The sequence below is a fragment of the Apium graveolens genome, chromosome 7 (assembly GCF_009905375.1).
Source record: "Apium graveolens cultivar Ventura chromosome 7, ASM990537v1, whole genome shotgun sequence".
In the NCBI taxonomy this organism is placed as follows: Eukaryota; Viridiplantae; Streptophyta; class Magnoliopsida; order Apiales; family Apiaceae; genus Apium; species Apium graveolens.
Genome location: NC_133653.1, coordinates 81,889,538 through 81,915,979, shown reverse-complemented (window position 1 = coordinate 81,915,979; position 26,442 = coordinate 81,889,538). Strand labels below are relative to the sequence as shown.

Here is a 26,442-nt window from a genome sequence, read left to right as displayed (position 1 = left end):
GACATAATCAATGAAAACATGTCCTGTAATTTTTCGATTTCGTTTGAGTTATTAACAGTTCAGTTTCTATCGATTTTAACCGTTTTGATTTGGGTTTCAAATTCATTTGTGATCATAAGTCAATTAAATACTACTTATTATAGAATATACTTAGGGCATGTTTGGCTATACAAAATAAGTTACTCATTCATTCCCTTATAAGTCAATAAATTATCGACGTGTAGTTGTCGACTGAGCTTATAAATCAAATTTGCCAATAAGTTGAAGGATAAGTTGAAGTTAAATGTTAGCAGCCATGTACTTTTTTCAACTTATTTTGATTTTTGGTTTTTTTATTAACTTTTGTTTTAAAATTGTTCCACTGCTGTATTTGGCCTTTGTCGTATGATTTACAGTAGGTCACTTGTATGCATCCGTAACCCGCTTATCCATTGGTTGAATTGGACCCTGCTGCTATATGTATCGGTAAGCTTCCCGTTAATTCTAATGCTATATTTGAGTTTTCTAGTTTTCAAGTACTATATTTTTCCCAATTTTGATTTTCCTCTCTTATGATTGAATGTTTATTTTTGATTGATCGAATGGTTTTGGTATTGTTCATCTAAAACAAATGATAATATATTTGTGATTTGTTCGGGTGATTTAACGTTAACAATTCAATATTATCTTGATTTCTATTGGATTGTTTTTTTCTGCATGTACTCGAGTTCAATCGTTATGCAATTTGCATAACATTATCTGACACAGAGCATGCCAATATATACACGCTCACCATTTTAAACTAAGTCCGTCAAGAAACTCCACTTTAATTTACACAAATTACATTATGAGAAAACTCCAGGTCTGCATGCGTGATGGATTGTATCACTCATCAAGGATTGATAAACTAATACTCTTTATAATTGGGTTTACCATAATAGGATTGGGAGTGTTTTGGACCCCGTAAACTCATATGTCTCTCCACCAGTGTACTTAAACAGTACTTGTTTTACTATATAAGCAAGGACTTAATTTGTATTAGCTTATATATTATTCTTGGATATTTGGATTTAGTGTTAATTTGTGTGTTCGGTAGTATGTTAACAGAAAAAAGGCCTACTACTTTTAGACTCAGACAATGTTGTACTAATTGTGATGATAGAGCTAGAATTAGTTTGATAAAAGTTCTGATTGTTAACAATATGGACGACCCAAGAAAACCACTAGAAGTTTCAGAAGGTAATTTTGTTTCAGTGTAGCATAATAAGATTAGCAAATAGAAATTAACATATTATGGATTCAAATGTGAAGCCAAGGCATAAGGTAATTGAACTCAGTGATGCAGAGTCTTGTCAATTTTTTAGGCAACATGCAGCAACATATGCTAAACTAATAGACACGAAATTGTCATTGGATATATAATAGTGCTGGATGGCTTCTATTGGCTCAAAAGATTTTTGGCTTGAACTAGCCATGAACAGAGGAAGGATAGGGATGGTTCATCAATGAATTGAAATGACTTTCCAGTGACGATGATGACAGAAAACTTGTGATCAAATTTAATGTAAAATTGGCCAAAATCTTCTCTTAACAAGGTTAGTCTACTAGTTTCTCTATGTCTGCAAGAATCCAGTGCTTGTATTTTACAAATTAATTGTGCTGGCTATTTATATATTGAAGCTGCGAATGACTGAAATTTATTAGTGGACAATATATATACTGCGCAAAGAAATCATTTGTGTTCTAGTACATGTTCAACTACCTCTTCTAATTAATCGGGATTTGAGCAATTTGGCCAAGAACTGTATCTTTTTTGATAGATTATGTGCTTTTGGGACTTGAAATAAACAGTTGATTGAGTTATAATAATAAGATCCTGGTTTGGAACTGGCCACAGCCTATAAACTGTTATGGCATTTTGGAAACACCTGGACTACAATATAAACAGCTGATTTTACTTGCTTTTTTGCATGTCAGATGGATACTATATTTTTGATGTGCCAACTCAGACATCTGAAAAAGATGACTAAAGCAATCCTCCTTTTACTAATAAAACATAAATACAAGTTGTATGCTATAGAGGATATAAAACAAGGCTTGTTGACTTTGATTTCACATCTTAAAAGTGTCCTTGTAGAAGTCAGAATTTCTTATATATTATTCAAGAAGAATGATGCCTTTATATAGGCTTTGTACAGACAAGAAGAGAATATTTGGTAATAAGTGCCAAATATTCAGTAATAACTACCTACCGTATAACTAAGTCAACCTATAATTAATCTAACTATATCAATTATACAGCTTGATTCCCTATTTATAGAAAACTGAATATGAACAAAATTTTATAGATTGTATCTTCAACACCCTCCCTCGACCTGGTGCATAGAGATTCCACATGCCGAGCTTGTGAACTAATTCATTATAACATCCTGTTGGCAAACCCTTCGTCAATATTTCAGCCTGTTGTAATCTGCTCGGAATATACACAACACATAATTCTTTTTCTTTGATCTTTTCTTTGATGAAGTGTCTATTTCAACGTGCTTCGTTCTGTCATGATGAACCGGATTATGTGCCATGTTGATTGCTGATTTCCTTTCACAGAACAGCCTCAGTGGGGCTCAGTTTTTCGCATTTTTAACTCATTAAGTAACCGTTTAATCTAAATCAACTCGCATATACCTTGAGCAAGGGCTTTAAGTTCTGCTTCAGCACTTCTTCGAGTCACCACTGATTGTTTCTTACTCCTCCAAATGATCCAAGTGACCAGGTTCCCACAGATCTTAGTGCAATACCTAGTTATCGAACTTCTGTCTTCAACTGATACTGTCAGTCTGCATCTGTAAAGGCTTCAACACTACGATCAGTATTCCTTTAAATAATAATCTATTCCATGGTGTTTTCTTGAGATAGCGCAAAATTGTTTATACAGCTTCCAAGTGTTTTTTTAGAGGATCATGCATGTAATGACTAACCAGGCTCACGGCAAATGCAATGCCAGGCCTTGTACGAGAAAGATAGATCAATTTTTCCACCAATTGTTGGTACATTTCTTTGTCAACTGGATTTCCATTTTTCACTTGTTTAAACTTGCTTTTTGGTTCAACAGGTGTTGCCGCAGGTTTACATCCACTCATTCCAGTTTCTTTGAGAAGATCAAGAATATATTTTCTTTGAGATATTACAATTCCTTAATTTGTTCTTGCAACTTCCAATCCTAGAAAATACTTTATTGGTCCAAGATCCTTTACTTCAAACTCCTTAGCGAACACATCTTTAAGGTTTCCTGCTCTATGATCATCACCTGTTATTATCATATCGTCAACATAGACAATGAGGATACTTTTCTTACCTTCAGTTAAGTGTTCGATGAATAAGGTGTGATCTGATTGAGCCTGTTTGTATCCGTGCCTTTGCAGCACTTGTTTAAACCTTTTAAACCAGACCAAAACCAAAGGAAATTGTTTCAAACCGCAGATAGATTTTTTCAGGCGGCAGACAAAGACATTTCCTGTTCCATATCTTTTTCAAAACCTAGAGGAATTTTCATGAAAATTTCTTCATCCAAATATCAATTAAGAAAAGCATTCTAAATATATAGTTGTTGTAAGGGCCAGTCAATATTGGCTGCAATGGATAGTACAACTCTCACTGTGTTTAATTTTGCAATTGGGGAAAATGTCTCATTGTAGTCCACACCATATTTTTGAGTGAACCCTTTCGCTACCAGTCTTGCTTTATATCGGTCTATTGTTCCATCAGCTTTGTGTTTCACTGTAAATAACCATTTGCACCCTACCAAATGTTTATTCGCGGGTTTCTTGATTACAGACCATGTTTTTGTTAGCTTCTAGTGCCCCAATTTCTTCATACACTGCTTTCCTCCATTCTTTGTGTGTTAGCGCTTCCCAAATATTTTTTGGAATTACTACTTGATCAACTTTGGCCAGGAAAGATTTATAGTGGGGGGCTAATCTGCTGTAGCACACATATTTGGACATTGGATGTTGAGTACAAGTTCGAACACCTTTTCATTTTGCAATTGGTAGCTCAAGGTCATGCCCATTTATACCTAAAGGCTCATTAATAGGAAAATCAGATGCAACAGGGACAAGAGAGTGATCACTTACATTGGCATTACTCTCTAGGTTAGACTCATGATGTTGGAGCAGCAGTTGACTGTATTTCTTGATGATTCTTTCGTTGCAGAGAGTAAACTAAGGTTTTCTTAGCTTTAGACAACTGAGATGGTGGTAGTTGCTCAACTAGACTTGTATCATGTTCTGAGATCTCAGGAATAGCCTTAGGAAGACAATTATTCCAATTAGAAACATCTCTCACATTTCCTCCCTGAAGTGGATTATTGGGATAAAAAGGCTGTTCTTCATTGAATGTAACGTCGAATGTGACATACATACGACGAGTAGGAGGATGATAGCAGTTGTACCCTTTTTTTGTAGTACTCTGTATATTATTCAAGAAGAATGATGCTTTTATATTGGCTTTGTATAGACAAGAGAATATTTTGTAATAAGTGCCAAATGTTCAGTAATAACTACCTTCGATTGTGTATAACCAAGTCAGCCTATAATTAATCTAACTGTATCAATTATACAGCTTGTTTCCCCATTTATAGGGAACAGAATATTATAGATTGTATCTTTAACAGTCTTTGATTAACATATACCTGAAAAGTGAACTATTAAAATTCTTATTATATTAAACTTTCTTCTAATCATCAATTACCCTTGTGCTTCTGCAGGTTAGATGGCCTTAGTATTTACCCTGCTGCTGGATAAGAAGCATTTTGTGAATGTCTGTGAAACCTGCATAGTACTATAATAATAACATTATTGGTACTAGAACTCTGTTGGAAGTCATGGCTGCAGAAGGTGCTATATCAATTATCCGCATTTGACATATTTGGAATAATGCTAGATAATAAATTAAACGCTGCTTGAAATTTAATATATTTATTTGGTTTAGTCTGGACTGATCACATCGTGTAACTTTACTTGATATATTAATACTTCTTTTACACTGATATTTTAATAAATTGCAGCTTGCCTTATTATTGTTTACAACTGTTTATGGATGGCTAAGGAAGTCCGTGCATAGGGAGTTTATACTCTCTGCAACAAATCCATACAAGTATAACAAGGTACCAGGTGGATCGTACATTATTACCTAATAACAAGGTACCTTTATGTTATTTTAGTAATTTTATATACTTGATAAAAGCCTAATAAAACCATGAATTTCTTAATAAATAACTTCTGTAGCTGTATACAAAATCTAATGTTTTCTTGTATGTTTAATGTTTATGTTAATCCACTGTCCATTGCATATTGTAATTCTTATCTGAGTTGACATCATATCAGCTTATAACCAAAATAAATTGCTCTGATATATAAATTTCTAATTTGTTGTTCAAGCAAAGTCAATTCTTGATATTCACGAATTTCTATAGTGACGTTATTAGGAGAAGTATAGGATAATCTGTTCTAGGCTAGAAGTAGATTTGAACAGCATACTTTGCTTATTTCGACATTGGACTTCTTCTACCAAAAGATTGAAAGTGAACAATTAGTACATCAACCCAAATTGCACTCTCCAACTACCCAAGTTTATGCTGAAAGTGAACAATTAGCACCTTATAGCAACCCAAGTTTCTGACATTTTGGTTAAGATATCTATGTATACTAATTGATAATAAGATAAATAATAAGCAAACTTCATCTTGTGTAGTTTGTAGGTAGTAATTTTGGTCAATCAACAATAAAACAACAACCGTTAGATCTTTTAAAACAGTTGGATAAGAACCATTAGATATAATTTGAAGAATATTCAATACTTTAATATCTATCTAAAAGGTACTTTATTTTAATATTCAATAATAATATGATAATCAAGTCTAATAATAATAGCAATAATATGGAGATTGCAAGGCTTATATAGATAATGCGGACCTTATTTATAACCTAATGGTCTAAGGCTCGATAACGATTGAGTTTATTTTGTACCCTACTAAATGTTTAATAACCTACTATCCCCATATATAAAATATACAAACAAGTATTTTAATTCTTTTTAAAGTAAATACATAAAACGTATTAATAATATGTATGAATATTTTCCAACACTGTTTCTCATCATTGTCCTCTTGTCACAGAAAACTCAATCATGAGTCTTATAGAATGCAAGAACAACCATTCATGATTGAGCTAGAACAAAGAAAAAATCTTCCCACTTGAAGAAGAATGTCTGAGATGCAAATAACTATAAAACTTGAGTAGCAAGTGAAGGAGGTTTTGACAGATAATTCGGAATGATAATTTTGATATGCTCAATCTCAATAATATCATCATCTACTTGCTTTTGTTCAACAAGCAAACTTGCTCCACCTTAGATTTTTCATCAAAAAAATCTTTATCAACATGTTAATTGCAACTAAAATTTGGTATGATCACATCATCCTTGTGAAACTATTATTTTTTATTTGCACTTCAATAGGCTTCCATTTCCCCTTGGACACTTTTCTTCTCGAAATGTACAAGATGTTGAGGTTGAGATGTAAGAATCTCAAGAATTCTCTTTTATTCCTTGCGTGTACATTTGTTCCTCTTTACTCAACTAAAATTTCTACCTTTTTTCAAACCTTTTAAGTTCAAGATGTTATTATGTAACTCCTTCAACGTAAGCTTATACCCGAGTAACCTATGTTCACACCGACAAACATAGACTCAATAAAGTGCACTATATCACATCCTTCTTCAAGAAAAAGAAATATTATATTTTACTTTTTTAATTGCAAAATATATGCATATCCAACATAAATTAAGTAGAATACATAAGTTGCAAGGGCTGGAATGTCAAAAATCAGAAGCTGCAGGAGTCAAACTAACTGTCAAATTCTAGAAATACAGGTAAATGGAATTTTCTCTAAATCCCAGGACCAAATTTATACAATATTTAATTTCAGTGATACCATATTGTGATTTTCCATAAAATATTAGGGTTACCTCCTATCTTTCTACCACAATAAGAACCTCCTCTTTACGTGTCTTTATTTTTCCTCTAGAGTTGATTTCGAATTTGATTTTACTTGCTTCTGGTTAGCAATAAACGTGTGAGTAATTTCTCAGATGAACAATATTTTCAAGATGAACAATACTTCAACAGTGAATAGTAATTTCCGATGTACAATAAATTTTTTCTTTAACAAAATCCAAGATCTGCCTACAATGAAGAAATCAAACAGTACTTCAACAATGAATGCTATTTTCTGGTGATGTACAATAATTTTTTTTCTTTTTCCAAATCCAAGATTTCCCAAAAATTAAGATATCAAAGAAGAAAACCTAAACTTTTGATACCATTTGATGCAGAGACAAAATGGCACAACAAACTTATGAACTACACACGAAGAATGAGATAAAATCCTAGTGGATGAACCTTAGACCCCCGGTACCACTTTGTATCCCAACCGCCGAATGGAAAATAATTATAGATATTTTAACCCTTAGGACTCTTATGTCCTTTCCCAGAAGGAACATTTATGGATCTCTTGACCAAGAGTTTCCATCGTTAGAAGGTGGAAGAAAACTTATCTCAGGTACACTTGAATGTTTTGAGTTTTGAGTGGAGAGAAGCACCGTGAAACTGACCGACACCCTTGCACCTTGAGGAAATTGTTGCTCTCCTTGTTGGATTTGTTTGCTAGGATTAACAATCAAATAAGTGGATATTGTTGAGCAAGGTCAAAGCTGTACAAGTTAACTCAATAATAGAATATAACTTGCAAATAATACCTAGTTCACAAAAATCTATTCAAGAATGCAGAAATCCGGATTAGTTTGGAAAAGTCTTCAACTGAGCACCAAATGAATTAATTATATGTTCAAGAAATAGTGGAATAAGAGGTTAAAGATATTAGATGCACACAACTATAGATAATTTAGTATAAAGACTACAAGATTTCAATGGAATATCAATATAGAGTTGCCGACTTAACAAGAACAACGAAAAATATGAGCAAAGCTAGTCGTTTGTGAACCTGACTGTGGCACTAGGCGTTAGTTGTTCGTGAAGCAATGCAAGGAATTCAAGCAAGGGTTGAAGAATATATGTGGAGCAAAATGATGATGGTTTAAGTGACAAAGAACCACAAGCTTAAAAAATTGACAATCTATTGCATTCCGGATTAAATTCAGTCGACAATCCATGGATAAATCAAAATTATACCTATTTGTCTTAAATGTGTATTATTGATATCCATTTTCGTTGAGCTTTTAAGATCGGATCAAACTTGCTAATGTGATACGGACTCGACTCGAATTTTACGAGTTAAATTTGTTATTAAATGGGTCGGGTTAAAAATTGACATGATAAAAAATGAGTTAAGGGTCAATGCTTTGGACCTGAATGGCATAGTCGTTTTTTTTAAATAATTGTATTAATATATATATATATAATATTAAGATGATCCTATAATCATAATAATAATATGGTTTAATTTTTTATATTTATATTGCATAAGTTTATACTCGCCTCTAACCCGTACAATGCACGGTTGTTTCAAATATTTATTATTTATTATTTAATATTAATTTTAGAAAACAATCAAATAAGTGGATACTTCTTAAATTACTCTATATAATAACAACGTTTAGTATCAGTTAACGATTATCATCAGTATGATTTAAAAAATTCAATAATTAGGAATTACGTGATCAACTACATGTCATAATATTAATAACAAAACTTTAAATATTTTGCCTTTTGAGTATAATAGGATAAATGTATGTCTTTCAATTGATCAATAAACACGATTGCATTTTCCTACACAAACTAACTCGAGACTTAGAAACACAAGTATAATAATTGATCAAGTATTTTATACAATTATATTTATAAAATAATTTAAATATTTATGTAACTAATAGATAAAATATTTATATTTATCATATAAAAGGGTTAGCAGGTCGAGTAACCTGTCAAGATTTTGCTGGTTAACAAATTCACTTGTCGTGTTTGAGTCTAAATCTAATTTAATACTTATGACATGACTCGATATGAACACGACCTATAACTTAAAATTGAGATGCGTATATTTAAAATTGCGTAATAGGTTGATATATTGGCCAAAATTTCTAAAATGATACTCATGTCACTTGTTTTTTTTAAAAATAATATTTTTGACATTTTACACGTCTAAAACTCTTGAAAAATTAATTGAATGGTATCTAACTATGTAGACTAATGCGCACGGTATGTAAAATATACATTCATAAATTTGTATCCTTGACTAGGAAGCACCGACACTGATACGGCGACACGGGACACGGGGATTCGTCAATTATCAAAGTGTCCCGGATACGGGACACGGCAAAAAAAAGTTATAAAAATATAAAAAATATTTTTATATGTGTTATATATATATAGATGTATGTATACATTTGATTGTATATATATAGGGTTATAAAAGATGAAGAGGGGAGGTTATAAGAGACAGAGAGACACAAAATTAGGGTTAATATAAGATGGTTTGGGCTTTTAAAAAAAGATTTTGTTGGGATTTTTTAAGATGATTTTGGGCATTTTTATATGGGCCGTGTCGGTCGCGTGTCGAACCCGTGTCGGTCGCGTATCGGTTGCCTTTTTCTGTCGACACGCCATGTGGCGTGTCGGACACGTACTCAGCCGTGTCGCCATGTCGGCCGTGTCCGACACGCATACGGCATCCTTTTTGGAGTGTCGGTGCTTCCTAGTATCCTTCGCATAGTAACTTTCGTATTGCTAGGCTAGTAAAATTGGAGAGCGGTTTTTGGAGCTTAAGGAAGTCGACACTCTTGCCTCGTTATTCTATCGACAGTATCAAGATAAATAGCTTGATCGACAATATTTATCTAATGACTAGCATGTTCACCGGTCTTTGAAAAAAAACATGGTTTGACAATGTTCAAACCTCACAAAACCTATTGATAGTCTAAAGAAAAAGGAGCGGTCAACATTCTTACACTTGTTGAAGCTATCAACAATCCTGAAGGAGCCTAGGAAATCTACAATTAAAGCTTTGGTTGCTTCATTCGGTTTTCTAATTCTTCATGCAAACTATATCAACACTCTTGAAGGACTGACTATGGAATCAATAATTTTGATCCACTGTCTATGAAAAGAAAGTGTGGATTGACAGTCTTCATTGTGCCATCGAAAGTGTGCAATTTAAAATGAGTGAAGCACAAGAAACCTCGTATACTAGATTATTCTCGGCCACAAGAACATTTACAACAACACTATTTTTGTTGGTGAAACACATTTTTCAGATCTAATAACACTAGAGAGAAGAAATTTGAGATCAGTTGTGTATTCTTAGGTGAAGAGCTTCAAACCTTGAGTATTCATTAAAGAATTGCGTATTATACATACACATCAAATCTTACACATCTTGTAGCTATATTGAGTGATGATTGAGAGAGATTGTATTGTTTATTGGTAGTCTCAATATAGTGATTTACATTCATTTGTCATTGTATTTCATAGCAACTAGTTCATAGTCGTGGATGTAAGCACCCTTCGAGGTTTATATTCTTGAATAAAGTTATTTACCCCGGTATTTATTTGTTATTCGTTATCTTTTCGTAACTTTGTTCTTGATTTTAATTTTTGCAAAAGAAAGTTTGAAAAAAGAATAGAGTTACATTCACCCCCTCTGTAACTCATTTCGGACCTAACAATGTAGAATGAGTCTTTAGTTGGATATGTTTTAATTTGACAATATCTATTGGATTATGTAGTTCTAGCAATACATTAGTCAAATATTTTTAGTCTAGGAAAATCTATTGTATTTGTATGATGTGATTATGTTATCAGATATCATTAACCTTTTTGTTTGAGATGATTGTTGCACGTACAATTTATGTTTTTAATAAAAAGTGTATCAAATATTAGCACGATGATGAACCAATGATTCGTCCGAGATGTCAATATCTTTTTACTAATATGAGATAATATAAAAGAAAAAAAGAATAAACCACCTGATTAGCTGGCTGACCCAAGACAAAAACAAAAGCAATGCAAAACAGCAGGGGGAACAATATAAGAAGACTCTAGAAACCGAATAAATAGTTTTATGTTTTAATTTAGGATTATATTCTTTATTTTTTATTTTAATCTTGGATACTATACTTTTGTTATAGAATAGAAGACTCTAGAAGCTAATCATGTTGCAACCCTGTAGCCATAGCCTATAAGTAGACACATCTTTTAGAATTTTGAACGAACACTTTACATACATCTCACCGAAACAACTAAAAATTTGTAAGAGTTACAAAGAAGAAAATGTTTAACATTTTGGTGGTAGACGATGATAGCATATGTTTAGCTATTCTGAAAACATATTTGCAAAAATGGAGCTATGAAGGTTTTTTCTGCAATCTTCTTAACTTTTTATACTACTATTATTATTGATATGGAATTTTGTGTGTGATCTATAACTCGTGTGTTATATGTGCATCTTATTTGCTAAACTTGCTAACTCGGAGAATTTCCCCAAATATACCACAATAAATACATACAATGTACATATACACATAGATTTTGTATTGAATTTCGACACATGTTTTATATTGAATTGGAAATTTTTTCGTCAAATTTATTACTCTTACACAATTGTCTCAAAATAATCTCTGATTGATTGATGTAGCTAACATGATTATCCTCTCTATTCACTATGTACCGAATTTGGTTTGTGAAAATAGTTATAGAAGAAATGGAGACTTTTATGAATTTAGATAAACTTAATTTTGTTGTATCATATATAAATGTAATTGGGTCTCAATAACGACAATAATATATTTATTGTAGAGGGGTTTTATGATCGACACTCTACTATTACAATTTTTTTCCAATTAATTCATTTGGTTGTTTATTATTTTATATGTCCATTAGTTGTCCGATGGAATTTTGTGGTAAAGATTGTTCACATACTTTTAGAACTATTGACATATTTATTGCAACTGTTGTCACCGTCTGGACTTGAATTATCTGTTTTCATCGATATTGACTTATTAGATTTCAATTTCCCCGAAATATGGCATTTAGTAAAAAATTAATGTTTCTAGTCCTCCGTATTGGATATATATGGAAGGCGATATACCATCTCAACATATACATATGGTTAGAATACTCTTATTTGAAATTCTTGGTCTTACATATTATAATTAAAAAGAAATTATTTTTGCTAAACATTATATACCAAGAGAAATTTTATAGTAGTCTTATACATGTAGGTAGTCACTAATGTTTTTGTGTAATATTAATTTCAGTGACGGCGGTAAATCATGCTTATGATGCTCTATGCAATCTGCGGGCTAGACCTTTTGATCTCGTTTTATGTGATGTACATATGCCACACATGAATGGCATTGAACTTCAGCGACAGATCAACCGAGAATTTTGTTTACCTGTTATCCGTGAGATCCAACTTTCTCTGTACATACGGGTTTATGTACATTTATGTGTATTATATATTTATTATGATAAATTTAATTGGTGCCAGTTACAGAGTTACTAATAAACTTTTAACTTTGAGCAGTGATATCATCTGATAGCACACCGGAGCTTATGTACAATGGAATTCAAAGTGGGGCACAATACTTCCTACTAAAGCCTATAGTGGCCGAGGATTTGAAGAACATTTGGATGTTTTCTGTGTGGTGGAAACGTAATAGTATCAATAGAACATCTCAAGAAAATGCAGACGGCCACAATGCATTCTCTTCAAACAATATTTTGATTGGTGAGAAATCCTGGCCATCATAGATATTAGTAACTAATATATAGATTACAGTAATAATAACAATGAATTGTTGATTTTGAAACAGCAAGGGGGGCTAAAAGATTTGTCTGGACACATAGACTCCATACCCAGTTCGTGGAAGCTCTGTTAGTCCTTGGTTATCATGGTAAGCTCGATATATCATGCATATTTCAATTGCAATCTGTAATTGTATATATGATCTTCAAAGTTAATTTTATGCAGAAGCTGTCCCTAAAACCATTATGGAGTTTATGAAAGTACCAGAACTTAGTCGGGAACAAGTAGCAAGCCACCTACAGGTTTCTGAATAATGTCAAACAATATAATTGTATCTAATCTACTGTCAGACGCATATTTTCACTTTACACATATAGCATAAGGTTATGACCTGATGATGGTTAAAGAAAAACAAGATATGATGCGTGGAACTAATTATTATATGAATGTCTATTACTTAATGTTAAGCATAAATCATGTAATATCCTCATTATTATGGACCGGACATTGTGAAATGCAGAAATATCGACAGTTCATTAACCGCGTTTTGGATGGGAGTGCTGACCTTGAAACTTCACACTGGATCGATGTTAATTGTTACTCAAGCTTTGTTTCAGGAAATCCGCACTTAATGTTGATAGATCAACTAAGAAGTGAGAAAAGAAACGGAAATTTGGTGGCATCTTATAGAAGTGGAGGAGCTAAAAATTACATGTTTAACTCAGCAAATCATATTGGAACTTCTGGTACTGCTCCCTGTCATAATAACTCTTACTCTATCCAAGCATTGAATATGGGTGGGCAGGGCAAAGATAGCATTTTCACTGGACACAACATCTCCCAAGCATTCAATATGGCCGGGCAGGGCAGCAACGGCATTTTCAATGGACATGACATCAACGGTGGTCAGGTAACTGAAGTATGTTTAATTAATTTGACGTATTATTTTATGCTATTGGACCATTGTCTAGGTTTTTTTTTAATTGGGTAGCACCTCAGGGGTAAATAAATACAATATTAGCTCCATTTATTTACCAAGAGGGTTGGAGTTTCACATATGTTGGATTGATGTATATGAGTTTTATGTGTGCGCAGCTACTTGGTGTTGGACAAATGACTAATTCAATATTTTTCAATGGACATAATATCAATGGTGGTCAGGTAACTGTAGCATGATGCATATATGTACTTTCATGTTCGATATGTATTCTCCAATATTGGACCATTTTATATTTTTTTAAACTGTGTAGCTGAGAATTGTGAAATGTGATCCAAATACTGACATTTCTTTTGGTGGAAATCAGTTTGGAAATGCCTCAACAGTGAATGGATATGTAAGTATTTGGGTCAGACTAAATTTATTTTCAGCACCATTGAAATGATAAATAAATTATATTAACCAGTTCAGTTATGTATCTACATTTTCGGTCCTGAACATTAGATAGCTCCATTGCTATTATAGTGTTGTAGTCTGTTACATTTTGTTAAGTGATGTATACGATGTTTGTGTGTGTGCAGCAACTTGGTGCTGGACAAATGAGTGTTCCAAACCTTTTCAAGCGACACAACATCGACGGTGGTCAGGTAACTGAAATTATTAGCATATCATTTTCCATTAGAGAATTGAAGTCTGTCACATTGTTGGAACGATATGCTCATGATGTTTATGACGTGTGTGCAGCAACTTGGTGCTGGAGGTTTGACTGATAAACAATGCTGGTTTAACAACAATGAGGTACTATCACCAGATAACTCTCTCATAGGCCCAAATCAAACCTAGGAAAGTATAAATTGAACTCAGGTCAATCTAGCTCCTCTTACATCTGTTTTTGTTGATCAAAAAATGACTTTGTTCGGTTATTTATTCAGGGGAAAGACGGAGAGGACTATTGGGAGGATGTGATTATAAACGTTGACATAGCTGATGACAAGGATGTTGGGGTAGCTGATGAGTTCGGTGATGATATTGACGATGATGATGAAAACTCCGTAGACAGTGATGATGACGCTGATTATGACCCGAAGAAAGACCGTTGAACTATGAATAGTGTGACGCTTATAGTTGACAAATGAAAGATTCTCGTGAAGAGCGGTCCAAGCATGCAACACTCGTACTATTCCTCGGAGTTTTTGGGTTGTGGTGGTCTTATTTTTATTTTTTTTAAATTGAGTTTTGTCGGTGTATTGAACTTGTGGAAAGCTACATCTGATTGGCTTGCAAGATTTCATCCAATCAAGTTGTCCCCTCCAAGACTATTATAAACAAGATCTATTTGTATTGGTTTAAGACATCTATTCTATTATAAGCAATAAACTTCAGTATGTTCTTATATTTTTATATCTTTCTAATAATTTTGTTTTTTCTTATATTTCTTGTAATCTGTTTAGTGGTTGTACATTTCTTAATAAATTATAATCTAATCGTATTTTCATTTCAATTTTTTTTTTATATTATCTCATTTTTGTTTGTGACATTATTGAAAAGAGACATTAAATTAGGTCTGAAGAAAAAGATTGATATTGTTATTTTAGAAAAAAATCATATTTTTTTCATTATTATCTTGATATTGGTGTATTCATCCTTCATATGTTTGATAGATAATGTTTTTCTCTCAACGTAGAACTTTTGCTCTGTTAGAGCTAGAGGTGGCCAACCGTGCGGGTCGGGCGGTCCGGGCCGGGTTGGAAGCGGGTTGGAACCGGAAAAATTGAACACTTAACCGGCACTGGGAGGCGAGCGAATCGGGTCGGGCTGGGTTGAGCTGACATACGGTAACCCGTATTCGGCTCGGTTCGCGGGCGGTTCGCGGGCGGTTCGCGGGTGGTTCGCGGGCGGTTCGCTGGCGGGTTGAACAGGCGGGTTGTGCGGGTTGTTAGAAGGTTCTTGTAATTAGCTTTGATGTGGAAAAAACAAAAGCCCAAAAAGCCCACAAAGACTTCAAATACATTGTATGTTTAGGGAACAAGAAATTGATCAAGGTGGGAATATTTTGGGGGGTTGCAGAAGGGTAAAAGTGGAAACATGATGACAAAATTCAAGACATGGTCTTTTCTTTTGTTGGTGTTGTTGTTTTATTGCTTTTTCTGATATTTTGTTTTTCTTCTCCAGCTGTGCCATTAAGAATAGATAGGATATTATAGTTGAGAATGGTATGGAGTGTTGTTTGTTTTTTTGGATGATGATGAGGTTTTATATGGTTTGTTTCTTCTTCTACCCCTCTTTCTGTTTTTGACTGTGATTTTCATGTCCTTTTCTTTCTTTCTTTTTCATTTCCCACTGCTGTATTTCAATGTGTGCAAAGTCTCTCTACGTGAAATTACAACTTTGTCCCTCTTTTCTTCCATGGTTATCTTTTACTTTTGAAATAATCCACATGGAAGACATGATTCCATTTAGTCATCTACAGACTACAGGCTACAGGCTACAGGCTACAGCCGTGCGGGCTGTGCGGGCTGTGCGGGTTGCACAGTTCGTGCGGCTCACGCGGGCTTCGCCTGTGCGGGTCGTGCGGGTTAGTGCCGGTTCCGGTTTTTTAAAATTAAATTCGTATTCGGTTCGCTTATTTCGGCGGGTTGTGCGGGTTTGAACCGGCCCGAATCGGGCCGAATATTTTACGGTTTCCGTACGAGCCGGTCCCGAATGTGCGGTTCGAACCCGCACGATTGGCCACCTCTAGTTAGAGCATTCTAGAAAGGTTGTCTAGCATAGCATTTTATGCATAAAAGATGCAGGTGAAGTTGCTAATTTTGGCATCGAATATGTGCCAAACTCATAACCCGTGTCACCGACCCATTATCTTTTAATTTAATTTCTAGATTATATTAGGTTTGATGTAAGAAAGTGGTGCATATAGTTAATTTTATTTAGCTCAGATTTAGTATACATCAGTTTTATTTTAATCCACGAAATGGATGATATCAATGAATATTATTTAGTTACTTCTAATATATATTTATTTTATATATTTCTTAAAACTACTAGCTCATATAAAATAATGTTTTTTGAATAAGTTGGTCCCAGGCATGTGTTTATATTAAATAGTTAAACGTGTTTTAGGTATAATTTATTTATAACTTACTTGGAAATTATATAATACATTTTATTTTAACACGCTTAGACCTATTATAATGATCAAAATATTATTTTATATAACTCGGCTTAAATATGATATTTGTGTGATGTTTTAATAAACCAATTTTATTAAGTATTGAGCCGATCTATGCTAAAAGTTATGTTGAAGACTTGATTCACTGCCCATATTCAAAGTGATAACTCTGGTGAGCGGGCGGCTCCGTCCGACGGCGTTCCTGAACCTTCTGTGCGTGGGAGAGGTGTAGCTGCAGGTTGGGCGCCTGCAAAACAACACCGGAAGGGGGGTTTTGCTCCCACGGCGCCTCCGGTGTAAGAATAAGAACGGGCTTTGGAGAAGATGAAGTTATATATATATTTATATCATTTAGAGGCTGCTGGCTGCTGTGTGTTTGTGTGTGGATGTGTATATGTGATTTCTGCTGTGTGTTTTGAGTGTATGAGAGTGTGTGAGTGCAAGAGAAATTATTTTCCAATCCCTAAACCCTTCAGTCTTGGGGGTATATATAGCCCCAAGGTAGGGTTTAGGGGTAGTTACCTCTAAATCTGGGCTGTTGGATCTTGGGAGCGGAGGACGCCTGGCTTGGGCAGATTGCTTACACGTGTCTAGGGGAGGACCACCTCCAGAGTGTCCTAACGGCCTCTGAAACGCGTCGTGCTTGTCTGGGGTGTTGGTTGTTGATAGCTGTCATAGTCACGTGCCCACGTACCCCTCCTTGGCGGGTTGTGGGATGTGATGTGTCTGCTGAGACCTCCCTAACTGTGGTTTCGGCCCCGATCCGGGTCCGGGTATGCAGGCGGATCCGGATCCGGGGGGTAGGATAGACCCGGGCCTGCGCTCCTATGCTTGATTGGCCTGGGAGAGGGGGGTCTTAGCAGGTCGGTTGAGCATGCCTCCCCTTAGTCCAGGTTGACGCCTATCCGGGTCTCTTGTACCCTATCATTTGCCCCCCACTCCCTTATGCAGAATTTCTGGATGAGGGAGTAGAGTAGGGTTGCATATTTGGCTTAGTAAAGAAAAATTTGTGATCCTGGTTGCCACCCACTCCGGATCTGGTGTAATGGATACCAATCCGGATTTAGGTAGAAAAGTTGCTTCAGAAAAATTTGTGATCCTGGTTGCCCCCCAATCCGGATCTGGTGTGATGGATGCCAATTCGGATTTAGGTAGAAAAGTTGATTCAGAAAAATTTCTGCCCCTGGTTGCCCCCCAATCCGGATCTGGTGTGATGGATGCCAATCCGGATTTAGGTAGAAAAGTTGCTTCAGGAAAATTTGTGCGCCTGGTTGCCCCCCAAACCGGTCTGGTGTGATGGATGCCAATCCGGATTAAGGTAAGATGGTTGTCAGAAAAATTTCTGCCCCTGGTTGCCCCCCAAACCGGATCTGGTATAATGGATACCAATCCGGATTAAGTAGAATGGTTGCTTTAAAAATGAATCTGGTTGACAATGATCCGGATTATTGCTATTGATCCGGGTCCTGGGCTGTGGAATTTGAAAAGTTTGGGATTTTGAAACGGCTTTGCTCATTTTCCCCCTTTCGAATTTGAATTTTGGGCAGTTACTCCCTATAATCCCGCCCCACGATCATTGAGGGGTTTAAATGTGCTTTAATATTCATATATATCAAATATAAATTCATTGGCAAACCAAGGGGTTTTTTGCTTTTTGGTTTTGTAACTGATCTGTCAGCCAACCGTACCCTGCCACGTGGCAGGGGATGTTTATTCTTCAGGGCCTATAAAAAGCCTGCTTCTTCTTTCAATTTTTCTTTTATCTCACAAACAAGATATAAACGAAGCCCAACAATCTCCCTTTTCTTTCGAAGTCTTACGTTTCTTGCTGGAGATTTCCGTCGCCGTGCCGCTGTTCCTTTTGTTTTGGTCGTGATTTGTAAGTTCTTCTCTCCCCTTTTTAGTCTCCTTTTTTGATTCCTTTTCTTTTTTCTTGAAATTGATGCATGCTCGAGTTTTATATTCCGTTCGCGATTTGGGAGTATAAATCGGCCTATGTGGTTATATTTATGGTTGGTGTTGTTGTTTTGTGGTTTTATTTGTTTGGATCTGTAGTTTTTGGTTTCTTTGCTATGTTTTTTGCACGGAAATTGGGTTTTGTGTTCGTGTTTTCTGGGGTTTTTGATTGTGTTCTTCGTGTTCTTGATGGAAATATATACATGTATATGTGAAAAGTGGCATGTTTTGCCTTTTGATTCTCGAAATAACTGTTTGTGGGTTAGGGTTTTTCTCTGGTTTCGGGTCTAGTGTATAGGATCCGGATCGGGGGGGGGGGTGTTTTTTGGGTAGAATTGTATGACTTGGGTTTTTTAAGCTGTTTTTGGCCGTGTTTGACCCGGGCATGGGTGTTTGTCGTTGGGATCCGGGTATACGGGCTTTGTTTTAAGTTTTTTGTTGTTATGGATCCGGATCTGGGTATTTGCCATCAAGATCCGGGTCCACGGTGGTTTGCTTTTGTGGATTGTAGTTAACATGATCCGGATCGTTGATGTTTTTCCGGGTTGGACTTGCATTGGTGGTCCGGATCATTAAGTTATGATAAAATTAACATAACGTACCTGATCCGGACCACTTAGCAAGACAAATAAAATCTGTAGGGCCCAGACTAACTGACCTTCATTTTAATAGGTATATAATAGGTATATGGTCCGGATCAAGGAGCGGGCTAGGAAAGTCTATAACTGCTACCCAAACTTTTCTGGAGAGGAGAGTGACCCGGATTCATCTGGTATAGAATAGATCCGGGTAGAGATGGTTAAGAAAGTTCCTGCTTCCGCCGAGATAATCTCAAAGTTCAGGTATAAGAGAATGCCTGGGGGCTCAGTTCCCTTCACGCCCGAGGGGTATTGGATAGATGTTAAGTATCACTTTGTTGAAAAGCCGACCGAAATCGAAAACGAGGTCTATTATAGCCGGGTTAGATATGATAGACAGCCCGACGGTCACCCCGGGGTATATAACCAGGAAGCTCTTGAGAGGATGTTCTCTGCTTTCCCTATAAGCCGGGATCACTACCAGTTGAAGGACTCGTTTTCTGAGGCTGATCCGGGTGAGATGAATGAGGCGGTCCGGGCTGCTTTCCAGTTGACTCCGGATATTGAGTGGAGATGGCCAGAACCCAATGAGAGGATCTATCATCGGCCAGAAGATGGTTTTGTCCCGGTTTGGATGTTTATCAAGCATCTCTGTAAGCACGTGTACAGGATTTCCCCGATGCAAATCACCCCGAATGGGATAAAGTCGATGACATGGTTCATCGCTTGCTGTAACAAATCCGGATTCTTGCCCACCTTGAAGCTTTTTCATCAGATTTTTTCTCTCCAAATCGAGTCAGAAACCTTTTTATGAGATCAGGTTCCGGGCCTCGGAGTGTGGTTACGGCCCGGGTAGAGCCAAGCCAATAATGCACCAGTCTTCTTTGAAGTATTGCAATGGTGAGATAATCCTTCTGAAGGGATATGACTTGGCCTATCTCCCTTACTTTACTACTGAAGGGGTTCAAACCAAGTTTAACCCGGCTGTGCTTGAAGGCCGGGCTATCACCCAGATTAGATGTTTCTGTGATTCTCTCGAGTTTCAGCCGACTCGGGACACATTCATGAACCATAAGCTTCTTTTCAATCTTGGCTGTAAGTTTTCCTTTAATTGCGAATAAGATGCTTGCCCTTGATCCGGATCTCTTTCACTTAACTTGATAATCCGGATCAAGGTCCAGTTTGCGTCTAACCTGTTTTTATATGTTCTTTTTTTTTTTAACTTTGATCCGGATCTCTTTCTTCCATCTTGATGATCCGGATCAACGTATAGTTTGCTTGTAGAATATAGTTTGTTGTCTCTGATCCGGATCTCTCTCACCCGTCTTGATGATCCGGATCATGCTTCAGTTTGCTTTTAACATGTTTGGCTAAATTTGTTGCCCCTGATCCGGAATTTAACCTTGGGTTATTTCTTTTGTTCCAACAGGTCTTCCTCATTTCAACCGGGATTTTCTGAGAATCATGTCTTCTTCCCCATATGCTGCTGCTTTCAACACTCTCGGGCTGACCTTTAAGACAAGCAAGGGTGCCCCTGGTCCCGGATCTGGCTCCGCAGATATTGAGGGAGGGGCCGAGTCCTCCGTCCCTTAGAACATCCCGGATTCGGGCCATGAGTCTAAGCCCGAGGTTCAGGAGATTCCGGGCGGTGATGGCCCTCCGAGTAAGAAAAGAAAGTTTGTTCCGAATAAGCCACCCCGGGGCAAAACTGTGGTTTCCAACCGGGTTATATGTGATTCGGATGGCCGAGGGCCCGACGGAGAGGCCGTGAAGATAGGCACCAAAACTCTAATCGACCTAGCCGGGTTCATGTCCAGTATCCCCTCTGAAGAAGGTTGGGAGGAGGTTGAGGGTTATAATATGACTGCTGCCTTGAAGAGGGTCACAGGTCAATGGGGGCAGGTAACTTCTGAATTTCTATGCTCATAGTTCCGGATTATGCCCCCCAATCCACTTTTTGCTTGTAATAATGTTCTTTTTTTTTGTTTCTCAGCTCGGGAGTGCGATATCTATCTGCTCTGATGTTGCCTTCACTGAGCTCAAGGAGGCCAACAACCGGACTAAAGCTGAGAAGATGTTTTCTGATTCCCTGAGGGGTGAGCTGGAGGAGGCCCGGGAGGGGTTCCGGGTTGTGGAGGCCGGGTTGAACGAGAAACTGAAGAATTCGGAGGCCCAGGCTGAGGGGATTGCCAAGGAAGTGGAGAGGCTCAAGGCCGAGCTTGCTGCTAAAGAGAATTTGAACAAGGAGGCTATCATTGCTGAGTTCAAGGCCAGCGATGTCTATGACTTCGAGGTTGCTCAGGCCGGGGTTCCCGAGGTGTGCAGGTCCTGGGTAGTTGCCGAGCGCCATATCAAAACTGACCCATTTGCTTCCTGGGAGAGCTTTATTCAGGAGTTCCTTGCTGCAAAGGCTGCGGTTGAGCAGGGTCAAGGTGAACCGGAACCCTACGATGGTCCGAGCCCCAGCTTCCTATAGATCCGGACCAGCTTTGCAAAGCTTCTCGGGCCCAGCCCATGTAATTTCATTTCTGGGATTTCTTGATTTCGTACTTTGATTTGAACTATATGTAATATTTGGATTTGTTCCGGGCTGATGTCAATCCAGATTTGTTCCTTCTTTGAAATTTTCTTTCTTCAGAGAAAATGTTTGCTTTTCTTTTATCTGTTGTTTTTCCTTTTTGAGCAATCCGGATCCTTGTTATTGCCCCTAAGCCGGACTGGGTTCATATCGGGTTTGGTCCGGGTATGGGACAGTGTCCGGGTTGATTCTTACTTTTTTACTTTATGTACTTGGTTTTAATTTTGCTTTCAATCCGGGTATGTTGAACCCGGATTAATGTTTGCTTTTTTGCTTTATTTTCTTGGAGAATATAAGTACATAATGTTTGTTTGCATCCCGGATTTGAATGCTAATCCGGGTTGTTCTTTGCTTTTAAATTTGCTTTCAATCCGGGTATAAGGCCCACCCGGGTTGATGTTTGTTTTTTTGCTTTATGTACTTGGGGAATGTAAGTACATAATGGTTGTTTGTAACCTGGATTTGAATGCTAATCCGGGCTATTTTTTGCTTTTAAATTTGTTTTCAATCCGGGTATAAGACCCACCCGGGTTGACGTTTGCTTTTTTGCTTTATGTACTTGGAAAATGTAAGTACATAATGGTTGTTTGTGACCCGGATTTGAATGCTAATCTGGGTTATTTTTTGCTTTTAAATTTGCTTTCAATATGGGTATGTCTAACCCAGATTGGTGATTGCTTCATTTACTTAGAATTTTTCTAAGCAAATAGTGGTAGCTTTTGTTGTTTGCTTCTAACCCGAGTATGAGAACGTGCCCGGGTTGTTTTTTGCTTCCATAACTGGTAATTTAAAAGTGATAACTTTCTAGGAAAGGAAAAATCTTTTCATTGATTTGCAAATTTTTTCATACAAGATATAGGATCATAGATTGGTTGCTTGCCATAGGCTACAAATTCTAGTTGCTTTTGGTTGCTTTTTCTACTGGTAAAACTTTCTGAGCCTGAGTCCATGCCATGTATTCGGTACTTCAGACTCATCCATGTTTATGAGCTTGTATGTTCCTGGCCTTAGAACTTCCTTGACTTTTTATGGGCCTTCCCACTTTGGCATTAGCTTTCCAATGTTGGTGGGGTCTGAAGCTTCCGTGTCTCGAAGTACCAGGTCTCTAACTTGAAAGTTTTTGACCCGGGACTTCTTGCTGAAGTGCTCTCTTATTTTCTGCTTATATTTTTCCATTCTTGCCACTGCCTGGTCTCGGACTTCATCAATTAGCTCAATATTCGTTCTGAGCCCCTCCTCATTTGCTATCTCATCAAAGTTGATTGCTCGATGGGAGGGGGATCCTACTTCAATTGGTAGCATGGCTTCAGTTCCATAAGCCAGCTTGAAGGGGGTTTCTCCTGTGCTTGTTCTGGGGCTTGTTCTGTATGCCCAAAGTACATTAGGCAATTCTTCTGGCCATTTGGTTTTGCTTTCCCTTAGTCTCTTCTCTATCCCCCTGAGAAGTATTCGGTTTGTTACTTCAACTTGGCCATTTCCTTGAGGGTAGGCTACTGATGACTTCTTGTGCCGGATGCCCCTTTCTTGAAGGTAGGATTCGAATTCTGAACCAACGAACTGTGGACCATTATCTGAGACCAGTACCCTCGGGATCCCAAACCTCATCAATATGTTGTCCATGAACTTGATGTAGTCTTGTTGGTTTATTGTTCTCATTGCCTTTGCCTCTACCCATTTTGTCATATAGTCAATTAAGACTAGTAAGTATCTGAGGTCTCCTCTGGCTCTGGGAAAGGGTCCCATGATATCAATTCCCCATACAACAAATGGGATTGGTGACAAGACTGAGGAGGGTAGGACTGGGCTCATCCGTGTGACATTGCTGAAGAGTTGGCATTCCTTGCATTTTTTCACAAAGTCTATTGAATCCTGGTGGATAGTAGGCCAGTAGTACCCCTGCCTTATGATTTTGTGAGCTAGTGCTTTTGCGGACATGTGGTCCCCGCAGATTCCTTCGTGAACTTCCATGAGGCAGTATTGTGCCTCTCCTGGGCCTATGCACTTGAGTGTTGGGGAGGAGAAGGTCCGGCGATAGAGTATTCCCTCTTCCACGAAGAATTTTGAAGCTTTTGCTTTTAACCTTTGAGCCTTCTTTTTATCCTCCGGGAGCTCTCCCTTTTCCAAGTAGTTGATTAATGGAGTCATCCAATTCAGACTGTTTTCTATCTCCATGACTTTCTCAGATTCTGTGCTTGGTTTCTGCAATTCTTCGAAGTAGACGGAGCAATCCAGGTCTGACGAATTTTGAACAAGTTTAGACAATGCATCAGCTTCTGAATTCTCCTCTTTGCTGATTTGGATGACTTGGATTTTTGGTATGGAGGCTAGGTAGCTTTGGACCAGAGCCTGGTACTTGGCTAGAACTGGATCCTTGGCTATGTACTCGTCATTTGTTTGCTTTACGACGATCTGGGAGTCGCTGTAGATTTTGAGATTCTGAATCCTGAGTATTCTTGCTAGCTTCAATCCTGCAATCAAGGCCTCGTACTCTGCCTGGTTATTTGTTGCTGAGAATGCAAATGAGATTGCTATTTGGATTGTGAACCCTTCTGGGCTCTTTAGGGTGAGCCCGACTCCCGATCTTTCATTTATTGAAGAACCATCAACTTTGAGAGCCCAGGCTTCTGTTTCTTGATCTGTGTTTCTCTCAGGGTCAATGCTCATGGGCACGGGCTCTTCTTCTGGGAAATTGCATTCTATGATGAAATCAGCTAGAGCCTGGGCTTTGATTGCTGTTCTAGGAATGAAACTTAGATTGAACTGACTTAGCTCAACTGACCAATTTACCAACCTCCCTGAGACATCTGGCTTGTGTATTATCTTCCTTAATGGTTGGTTTGTTACAACTCGTATCTCCCTTCCCTGGAAGTAGTGTCTGAGTTTTCTGGATGCTGTGACTAAGGCATAAGCAAACTTTTCTAGCCTCGGGTACCGGGTCTCTGCATCTTTTAGCACTTGGCTCACATAATAAACTGGTTGCTGTTTTCCATTATCTTCCCTGATCAAGGCTGCTCCAACTGCCAGGGCCCCTGCTGACAGGTAAAGGGATAGGGGTTCCCCGGGTTGAGCTTTTGTTAACACAGGGGGTTGAGAAAGGTACCTTTTGATTTCTTCAAATGCGCTTTGGCATTCCGGGCTCCAATTAACTTCTCTCTTGTTGGTTGCTCCTTTTAATAGGTCAAAGAAGGGTAGGCATCTCTCAGCTAGCTTGGAGATGAATCTTCTGAGTGCTGCTAGTGATCCTGCTAGCTTCTGCACATCTTTTTGTGTTCTGGGAGCCTTCATCTCTTGATTTGCCTTTATCTTTTCTGGGTTGGCTTCAATTCCTCGGTTGCTTATCATGAATCGAAGGAATTTTCCTTCCCCTACTCCAAATGTGCATTTTTCTGGATTGAGCCTGAGTGAGTATTTTCTCAAGTTTTCGAAGCATTCTCTCAGGTCTTCTATGTGCCCGGGGACGCTTGTGGATTTTGCAATCATATCGTCCACATAGGATTCCAGGTTCCTTCCAATCTGGTCCTTGAAGATTTTATTCATTGCCCTTTGATATGTTGTTCCCGCATTAGTCAATCCGAACGACAACATTACATAAGCATAGACCGCCCTGTGGGTGATGAAGGCTGTCTTTAGAATGTCTCTGGGATTCATCTTGATCTGGTTGTACCCCGAGTAGGCGTCCATGAAACTTAGCATCACATGCCCAGAGGTTGCATCGATCAATTGATCAATATTTGGCAAAGGGTAGGGGTCTTTTGAGCATGCACTATTCAAGTCTGTGTAATCGATACACATTCTCCACTTTCCGTTTGGTTTTTTCACCATCACTACATTTGCCAGCCATTCTGGGTATTTGACTTCGCATATTATTCCAGCTTTCAGTAGTTTCTCAATTTCTTCATCGATTGCTTTCTGCCTTTCCGGGGCAAAATTTCTTTTCTTTTGCTTGACTGGCTTCCTCTCTGGGTTGACGTCCAAACTATGCATCGCTATGGATTCATCCAACCCGGGCAATTCTTTCGGGGTCCAAGCGAATATATCAGGGTACCCTTGGAGTAGTGACACCAAGTCTTTTCTGAAATTAGCCTCGAGCCCGGATCCTATCTTTATCTTTTTTGAAGGATCGCTTGTACTGATCAGAATTGTTTCTGTTTCAACAACGGCCTCTATCTTGGATTGATCCGTATCTGATACCATCTTCTGGATCCGAGCCTCTGTGTTCTTTTTCATATAAATCTGAGCCTGGGCTGTCATCTCTTTATTGTTTCTTTCTTCAGTAATTTCTGGGTTGGTTGCTTGCACAGTAGGGTTGGTTTGGTCAATGCCTAGGCCCAATTCCATCCCTTCTGTGACTTGGTTGCTTTTTTGCTCTTCTGAGCCTTGTTTGGTTGCTTTTGGATCTGAGAGGGTCTCCATGACCTGAACTTCTTT

General features: G+C 37.6%; 1 protein-coding gene across 3 annotated transcripts; it reads left to right on the top strand.

Moving 5' to 3' along the window:
* On the top strand, positions 1-15,126 carry LOC141672426 (two-component response regulator ORR25-like). Of its 3 annotated transcripts, none has more exons than XM_074479034.1 (14): positions 1-465; positions 1,405-1,574; positions 4,742-4,871; positions 5,042-5,140; positions 12,306-12,452; positions 12,575-12,778; positions 12,864-12,944; positions 13,022-13,098; positions 13,317-13,706; positions 13,892-13,957; positions 14,047-14,130; positions 14,315-14,380; positions 14,478-14,531; positions 14,666-15,126. In XM_074479034.1, exons 5-14 carry the CDS (start codon positions 12,386-12,388, stop codon positions 14,831-14,833), a joined length of 1,257 nt encoding a protein of 418 aa, XP_074335135.1. In that variant the 5' UTR covers positions 1-465; positions 1,405-1,574; positions 4,742-4,871; positions 5,042-5,140; positions 12,306-12,385; the 3' UTR covers positions 14,834-15,126. The 3 variants fall into 3 exon arrangements, with proteins under 3 accessions (XP_074335135.1, XP_074335134.1, XP_074335136.1); XM_074479033.1 differs by having other exon boundaries at positions 5,042-5,177; XM_074479035.1 differs by having other exon boundaries at positions 2-465; positions 5,042-5,177; positions 14,101-14,130.
* The last annotated feature ends 11,316 nt before the right edge of the window (positions 15,127-26,442 follow it).

Coding starts and splice junctions, on each gene's coding strand:
- LOC141672426 (XM_074479034.1), top strand. CDS start 12,386: ATGCCACACATGAATGGCATTGAACTTCAGCGACAGATCAACCGAGAA. Junction 13,958..14,046: donor ATAATATCAATGGTGGTCAG/GTAACTGTAGCA, acceptor TAAACTGTGTAG/CTGAGAATTGTGAAATGTGA. Junction 14,131..14,314: donor CCTCAACAGTGAATGGATAT/GTAAGTATTTGG, acceptor GTGTGTGTGCAG/CAACTTGGTGCTGGACAAAT.